The 9,346-nt window shown below is 40.3% G+C and overlaps 1 protein-coding gene across 1 annotated transcript; it reads left to right on the top strand.

The window, feature by feature from the left end:
- Window positions 1-2,109: 2,109 nt before the first annotated feature.
- Window positions 2,110-9,144, top strand: LOC115223242 (28S ribosomal protein S2, mitochondrial). Its single transcript, XM_029793737.2, has 3 exons — window positions 2,110-2,267; window positions 6,123-6,248; window positions 8,420-9,144. The coding sequence occupies exons 1-3, from the start codon at window positions 2,198-2,200 to the stop codon at window positions 9,070-9,072; spliced, it is 849 nt and encodes a 282-aa protein (XP_029649597.1). The 5' UTR covers window positions 2,110-2,197; the 3' UTR covers window positions 9,073-9,144.
- Window positions 9,145-9,346: the final 202 nt, after the last annotated feature.

Raw genomic sequence — 9,346 nt, forward strand, 5'->3', positions numbered from 1 at the left:
GGATTGATGTAACCAACTTATTCCCTCCCCAGAAATTGCTGGCCTTGTGCCAAAATTTGGAAGCAACTTTTTGTTAGGTGTATGTTCAAAAAGTTCCGTGAGTTACACTTTACCTCTTACTGGTCTCAGTTAAAACCGGAGTATCTACACAGTTAATAGACTTGCTAGAAATAGCAACCAAATATCCTTAAAATCCTGTCTCATCTCTTAAAGTAATGAGGTAACCTCTATGCAGTTACTCAGTTTGCTAGAAATAACAACCAAATTTCCTGCACACCTCACTTCACCAATGAAAGGAATGAGCCAATGAGGAGGCTTCATTGTAGTCTCCTATTTAAAGAAAAGGAAATCAACTTACCTATCACCACCAATACTTACCTGACTTGCTGTTGCATTTATCGAACCTGCTGAAGGACAAAAAGCATAGCCACAATTTGAATTTTTCTGTTTTTGGTTTAATAGGACAAGTGAGGCCATAACCCGTGGCCTCTACCTGGGATGTAGCCAGCCCACTTATGCATTCCTTTCCTTCTTGGGACACAAAACTCCACTTGTGAAGACCTGTTGAGGCAAGTGAAAATCAAAATCATAATCGATCAATATCAATGGAATTTGTAGCTGTGATACCAGTGCTGGTGGCATGTAAGAGAACCATCCGAACGTGGCCGTTGCCAGCGCCTCCCTGACTGGCCTCCATGCCGGTGACATGTAAAAAGCACTATCCGATCATGGCCATTTGCCAGCCTCGTCTGGCACCTGTGCCGGTGGCACGTAAAAAGCACCCACTACACTCATGGAGTGGTTGGCGTTAGGAAGGGTATCAAGCTGTAGAAACTCTGCCAGATCAGACTGGGCCTGGTGCAGCCTTCTGACAATCAGGATTTAGCCAAACCATCCAATGATGGCATAGTTGCCATTGAAAACGAAATCAGTCTAGTCTAGTGATCTAGCTTTTCTGTGGGGTGGTCATCTCTCCTGTCAGTATATGAAAATGTTCTTTGTTTTGGTTCTAAAGGTTTTAAACTCTTATTTCTAGCAATACACACACCACCCTGCACCCTCAGTCACAATTAGTAACAATGGAATTTTTCCTTTTTGGTTTCATATTGCATATAGCTGCCTTCATTATTTTACACAAACACACACACACCCACACAACGAGCTTCTTTCAGTTTCCGTCTACCAAATCCACTCACAAGGCCTTGGTCGACCTGAAGCTATAGCTGAAAACACACTTGGCCGAGATGCCTCACAGTGGGACTGAACATGGAACCATGTGGTTGGGAAGCAAACTTCTTACCAAACGGTCCCACCGGTCCCTAAATGCTGCAGAAAAGGAGATTAAGACACTTATCCAGCAGAAACATGTGTCGGACTGGAATTTAAGGCGAATAAATACTGTAATAAACAAATTTCGAAGATGTATAATTCTACATTCATTCTTGTTTATATATGTATATATATATATATATATATATATATATATTATATATATATATATATATATATATATGTATACCACATGGTTCCGGGTTCAGTCCACTGCGTGGCACCTTGGGCAAGTGTCTTCTACTATAGCCTCGGGTCGACCAAAGCCTTCTGAGCAGATTTAGTAGAAGGAAACTGAAGGAAGCCCGTCGTATATATATGCATGTGTGTGTGTGTATATGTTTGTGTGTCTGTGTTTGTCCCCCCAACATCGCTTGATAACCGATGCTGGTGTGTTTACGTCCCTGTAACTTAGCAGTACGGCAAAAGAGAACGATAGAATAAGTACTAGGCTTACAAAGAATAAGTCGTGGAGTCGATTTGCTCGACTAAAGGCGGTGCTCCAGCATGGCCACAGTCAAATGACTGAAACAAGTAAAAGAGTATATATATATATATATTTATATATGTGTGTGTGTGTAGTAATTAGATTATATATTTTGCCCCTTTTTGTTATGTGCATGATCTCCCGTCGTGTCCCCGGGAAAATTACACCGGTCCGTGGTGCAAAGACGCTTAAGGTCCGTTGGAACATAACATGAAGGGGAATTAGCTACTATTTCTAGCAGGTCGAAGATGGAGGCCTACCCTCATTGCACCGTAGCACACGTAGTGACATCGCGCGGTTTAAAGTGAAAGCGCTTTTACCAAGGGAAGCAACTAGCTCCAACCGGGCACCTGAAGGGGGCATGTGTTGACGAAAGGAAACATGTCTTCGCTTTTTACCAAAGTTCTTTGTCCCAAACAGGCATTTCATTATATTTCTGCTACATTAACACGTAAATTAATCATTTTCCTTCTCTTTCATCTGTTCTTAATGCATTCTTCAGATGTAACCATTATACATTGTTCTCTAATACTTTTTTTCATTTAAACGAATGTGTGGTGTGCCTGTTCAAATGGTTATAATTTCCTAGAATCCTTGAAAAAGGTCAAACATTTATTTTAATTTAGTTAAAAAAAAAAACCCCGATGATTTTACGAAAGGGTTTTCCTTATTCTACTACATCCTCTCACCCTTTTCACATCACTTCTGTATTTTTAAATGAGGCAAATCATTTTATATCCAATAATCATATCGATCTCTGCACTCTGGTCGAATCAACTAAGAGCAAGATCCATCCTCTATGTGGTCACTTGCCTTCTTAGAAATAACAGTCATATCTGCCGTGTTGAATGAAGAAAAAAAACAAGAGATGCAAAGGACATGTTAGATGGAGTCCTTGAGAATCTATGCCTGAAAAGAAAGAAAGGTAGACGAAAGGATTGGAGGTTCGAACCTTCCTCAAATCATGTCTGACCGTCTTAAGACACCGAAGGACACGATTAGAGTCGTCGTTCGAAGTCCCTGATACACAGAAACACAGGGAATTTGTGGTGGGAATAACACATTTCCTTTACATGTGTACATGCATCTGTATACGTAAATGTATTGACATCTACACACACACACGTATATATATATATATATATAAAACATTTAAATGTCGAAGTGAATCTAACGGTTATAAACACCTTCCACGCTGCAATTGTTTTCGTTCCAGCACACGATCTCAGATCAAGTCACTCGCTATGCAAGTACATCTCCGTAATATATATAATATATATATATATATTATATATATATATATATATATATATATTATATATATATATATATATTATATATATATATATACACAGCAATCATCAGGAATTCCTGATGATTTCATTTGAATGAAACAGTACTAGTCCTGTAGAAGCCCCTTCTATAAAATAATATATATATATATATGTGTGTGTAGGTATATGTATGTATATATACATACATATACATGCATGTATGTACAAATATATATATATGTATACATACTTATATAGTATATGCATAATCTAGATTTACACACACACATATATAAAATATACACACACACACATATGTATAAATGTATATTCTATAAGCATGTATGTATCTTTTACTTGTTTCAGTCATTAGACTGCGGCCATGCTGGGGCACTATCTCGTAGAATCTCTAAGCGAACTAATCGACCCTAGTACTTATTTTTGTTAAATCTGGTACATATTCTATCGTCCTCTTTTGCCGAACCGCTAAGTTACGAGAACGTAAACACCAACACCAGTTGTCAAGCGGTGGCGGAGGGACAAACAAATATAAAAACAAGGCGCAGGAGTGTGTTAAGTAGCTTGCTTCCCAACCACATGGTTCTGGGTTCAGTCCCACTGCATGGCACCCTGGGCAAGTGTCTTCTACTACAGCCTCAGGCCGACCAAAGCCTTGATAGTGAATTTGGTAGACGGAAACTGAAAGAAGCTCGTTGTATATATTTACATATACATACATATATATATATATATGTATGTGTGTGTGTGTATGTTTGTTCCCCCCCCCCACCATCGCTTGACAACCGATGTTGGTGTGTCCCCATAACTTAACAGTTTGGCAAAAGAGACCGACAGAATAAATACTAGGTTTACAAAAAATAAGTCCCGGGTTCGATTTGTTCGACTAAAGGCGGTGCTCCAGCATGGCCACAGTCAAATGACTGAAACAAATGACAGAATAAGAGACAAAAATATGAGAGCAACTGAATGTTCAAAATGCGGAGCAGATAGACAGCCGACGACTGATGAAGGGTTCTTCCTCTGTATTTACTTGTCCTGTTTCCCATTTTTTCCTTGTTTATGTATTTCATGTTATTTGCACTGTTGGTGACGTCCTGTACTCATATGTGCATGTATATATATATATACATATATATATATGATGCTGACATGCAGTGTCTGTGCAAGACCCTGCCTCAGTAAAGCTGGACTCAAGAGTCATCTTTGTAGTCATAAAACGAGACAGATGAGTGACAACCTGGCCACTGGTGGTGGTGTAACACACCATACTAATCATATCTGTCAGGCATGTGGAAGAGAGTGTAATTCGGCAGGAGGACTTAAACGACATGCAAAGGTACATGAAGCCCAGTTACAACTACAACCTGCTATTAACGGTAAAGGTCTTAGTTGCCAATTCTGTACAAGACATTGTAGATCTTTAGCTGGGCTAAAAAGTCACATTCGATCACAGCACCAGTAACAGTTAAGCTTTGTGCAATGGCCATACTCAATAACGAGGGGGCAGCCATAATAATAATAATAATATATATATATTTTATATATGAAATAATGCATTGTAAATAAACAATAACAAATAAAAAATGTATAACATCTACTGAGTGTACAACTGGATGGGAGACAGACACAGAAGGTCCGTAATTCTTCATTGATTACCAACCAGGTGGTCTCTCCCATCTGTTTGTACACTCAGCCTATGTTATATGTTTGCATTTTTTCATTTATCAAGAATCGAGGCCGATGCCAGTGCCACCTTGACTGGCTTCTGTGCCAGTGGTATGTAAAAAGCACCAATCCGATTGTGGCCGTTGCCAGCCTTGCCTGGCACGTAAAAAGCACCCACTACACTCACGGAGTGGTTAGCGTTAGGAAGGGCATCCAGCTGTAGAAACACTGCCAAATCAGACTGGAGCCTGGTGCAGCCTCCTAGCTTCCCAGACCCTGGTCGAACTGTCCAACCCATGCTAGCATGGAAAGTGGACGTTAAACTATGATGATGATGATGAAGGTATGCAACGCATACCTGGTTTTTAACATTAAGTGTATCTATATATATATATCTGAGTCTACCTCTTCTACAAGTTCCCTCAACTGCTAGGGTGTGACACTTTTTCACACAGCTATCCACATCCCTTCTCACCACATGACCATACCAGCACAGTCGTCTCTCTTTCACACCACATCTGATGCTTCTTAGGTCCAGCTTTTCTCTCAAGGCACTTACACTCTGTTGATTATGCACACTGACATTACACACCCATCGGACCATCCTGGCTTCATTCCTTGCAAGCTTACACATGCCCTCAGCAGTCATTCTAACCATTTATTACTCTCCTCACCACACACTCTAGCAATCCCTTGATTCTCTGACCCCGTTCTCTCTCCACCTACCTTCTTGTACTTTTGGCGTACATCCTGACACCTCATCTCCACCCATTCTTTCTTCCTCCCCATCTGTGCTAGCCACGTATCTCTCCTCTACAGCAAGACACCTGTTCTTGTCCCTCTCTCTTACTTGAGCCCTTCAACACCCAGTATAAACCCACGACCCTCAATACTGAACTTTCACTCACTCGAGGGGATTTAACCCTTTAGTGTTCGCATTATTCTACCAAAATTAATGCTTTTTCATCCACATTGCCTTGAACTAATCAGGTGCTATGAGATTTTGATGAGGTAGCTGTTAATTTTTAAAACGATATTGTAGGGTTGGTGTGAGAGACCAGATCTGGCCAGTTTGAACATAAAACAGGCAGAATACTTTTGGCCGGTTTAAATGCAAGCTATCTGACCTCTTTAGTTTTGGAGTCACAAAAGACTGCTGAATGCACTCTTGAAAGTGGTTGGCACTAGGAAGGGCATGTAACCATAGAAACCCCTGCCAAAGCAGACATTGGAGCTTGATGCTATTCTCTGGCTCATCAGATCCTATTGAACCATCCAACCCAATCCAGCATGAGAAATGGACATTAAATAATGATGTTGATATTTCTCTTTTCTTCTTTTTCCAGAAAACTGTTGCCGTGTAAACAATGTGAACCCTTTATCAAAGAAATCTCCTTTCCCTACGAGATTCTCTTCATCAGTCTCCCAAACGAATCCTATTCATGAGGAACAAAGATCTGTTGTAAAATCAGGTAACTTGAATTTTTCTTTTGGTTTTATTTTCATTCTGGTTTCCAAGTCATTGGAATACGACCATCTAAGAAGATATGCAAGTAATTACACCTACCACCTATCTCCACCCTGAGTCTTCATTTTACTGAATATGCCATCCAGCCCCTATTCTAATTCTCTGTATTTCTGTTATTATTGTCATCATTATTAAGGTGGTGAGCTGGCAGAAATGTTAGCATGCCAGGCGAAATGCTTAGCGGTATTTCGTCTGCTGCTACGTTCTGAGTTCAAATTCTGCCGAGGTCGACTTTGCCTTTCATCCTTTCGGGGTCGATAAATTAAGTACCAGTTACGCACTGGGGTCGATATAATCAACTTAATCAGCCTGTCTGTCCTTGTTCCTCTCCTCTGTGTTTAGCCCCTTGTGGGTAGTAAAGAAATAGGTATTTTGCCCATCGCTACGTTCTGAGTTCAAATTCCACCGATGTCTACTTTGCCTTTCATCCTTTCAGGGTGGATAAATTAAGTACCAGTTATGCACTGGGGTTGATGTAATCGACTCATCCTCTCCCTCAAAATGATTGCCCTTGTGGCAAAATTTGAAACCATTATTATTATTATTATTATTGTTGTTGTTGTTGTTAAAGGTGTGAGCTGGCAGAATGGTTAGCACCCTGGGCAAAATGCTTAGCGGCATTTCGTCCATCTTCATGTTCTGAGTTCAAATCCCACCAGGGTTGAGTTTGCTTTCATCCTTTAACCCTTTAGTGTTCAGATTATTAAGTTAAATGTAATACTTTTTTCACTCAAATTATTTTCAATTAATCATACATTATCTTATAGCTTTGAAGTTTCAATGGTGTGATAGTTTAATCTTAGAATGTCAATGTAGGTTAGGTGTGAGGGGCTAGATATGGCCAGTTTGAATGTAAAACATGTAGGATATTTGGGCTGGATATGGCCGGCTTAAACATAAAAGGGTTAAGGGTCAATAAATTAAGTGCCAGTGAAACACCGGGGTCGATAGTTTATATATATATATATATATAATATAGATGCAAGTACAAGTGAGGATATAAACCTCAGAGGGATAAAAATATCCAAGATTAGACTGGTTGAATACCCAACAATATTGACACCTTTAATGGTTTACTGTAGTTTTTGTGTTTAATGTTAAATGCGATAAATTTCTTTGTACTTGGTGCTTTTTACATGCCACTGGCACAAGTGCCAGCGATGAATTGAAACAATTGTGGGTCTGGTCTTGTCAATGTGTTAATAAACTTTTATTAATCTTATCTCCATATTATCTCTTGGTTTTATAATATTAATAATAATAATAATAATTATATATATATATAGGCGCAGGAGTGGCTGTGTGGTAAGTAGCTTGCTTACCAACCACATGGTTCCGGGTTCAGTCCCACTGCGCGGCATCTTGGGCTAGTGTCTTCTACTATAGCCTCGGGCTGACCAATGCCTTGTGAGTGGATTTGGTAGACAGAAACTGAAAGAAGCCTGTCGTATATATGTATATATATATATGTGTGTGTGTGTGTGTGTATGCTTGTGTGTCTGTGTTTGTCCCCCTAGCATTGCTTGACAACTGATGCTGGTGTGTTTACGTCCCCGTCACTTAGCGGTTCGGCAAAAGAGACCGATAGAATAAGTACTGGGCTTACAAAGAATAAGTCCCGGGGTCGATTTGCTCGACTAAAGGCGGTGCTCCAGCATGGCCGCAGTCAAATGACTGAAACAAGTAAAAAGAAAAGAGAGAATATATATTCAGACCCCCCCCTCTTCGGTCATGAATGACCCTGGGATTGCACCTAGAAAGCTCTCCTCCCAGGCACAAGTCCGGGCAAGGTTGTTTATGGAAGACCAGCAGTCGCCCCTGCATACCAGCCTCCCCTCTCCGTGCCACTGATCTTATCCAAGAGAAAGGCAAAGGGGCCGATACAGCTTGGCATGAGTGACACCACAACTCATTTCTACAGCTGAGTGGACTGGAGCAACGTGAAATAAAGTGTCTTGCTCAAGAACACAACACATCACCTGATCCAGGAATTGAACTCGCAATCTTGTGTTTGTGAATGCAATGCCTGAACCACTAAGCCATGTACCATTATATATACACACACACACAGAGGTATATATATTTATATATTCTATTTCTTTTCTTTTTTTGTAGATGAAGCTGGTGGATATATTGAACTTGCTGTTCCCAAAGAAGAGGATTATTTTGGGGTCCATAAACTGGTTACCATTAAAAAGCTTTTCTCCAGTCGGGTTCACTTTGGCCACAAAAAGGGCCTCCGCAATCCCTACATGCTTCCATACATTTATGGGAACCGGTTGGATGTTGACATCATTGACCTTGACAAGACGTTACCTTTGTTCCAGAATGCTTTAAATTTCACGGCTCACATAGCTTACCAGCAGGGCATCATTCTGTTCATGAGTCGTCACATACAGATGATGCCTATAATAGAACAGACGGCAAGAGAGTGTGGAGAATATGCCAACTGCCGTGAATGGGGTGGTGGGATCTTTACCAATTCCAAAGTGATGTTTGGTGCCGTCACACGGTTGCCAGACCTTGTGATTTTTATTAGTACTCTAAGCACGGTCTTTGAGCCACACACAGCCATCCGAGACAGTGCTAAAATGTGTATTCCTACAATTGGAATTGTTGACACTAACACAGATCCTCGACTCATCACATATCCTGTACCTGGGAATGATGACTCTCCAGCTTCCATAGAACTCTATCTTGACCTCTTCAAGTCTGCAATTCTAATTGGTAAAGAAAAACGGAAGCAGGACGAAAGTAAATTGGTGTAGGGGACTTTTTCTTCTTTTTTTTTTGCAGTTTTTGGAATTTAGTTGAAACAATAAATAAATGACTTGTTTATGATGTTGTTGCTGTTGTTGTTTACTCTTGGTCATTCCTGGACAAAGATCAAAGACAGTCCAGCAGTGACTGTTCCACTTTTATGTTTTGGGGGATAGCAGGGACTCTATTGTCCAAGGCTGACCAAAACTTTGTAAATGAATTTGGTGGACAGAAACTGAAAGAAACCAGTCAAATACATGTCTGTGTGTCTCCTTGTCTTGA

Source organism: Octopus sinensis, linkage group LG22 (genome assembly GCF_006345805.1).
Source record: "Octopus sinensis linkage group LG22, ASM634580v1, whole genome shotgun sequence".
NCBI lineage: Eukaryota > Metazoa > Mollusca > Cephalopoda > Octopoda > Octopodidae > Octopus > Octopus sinensis.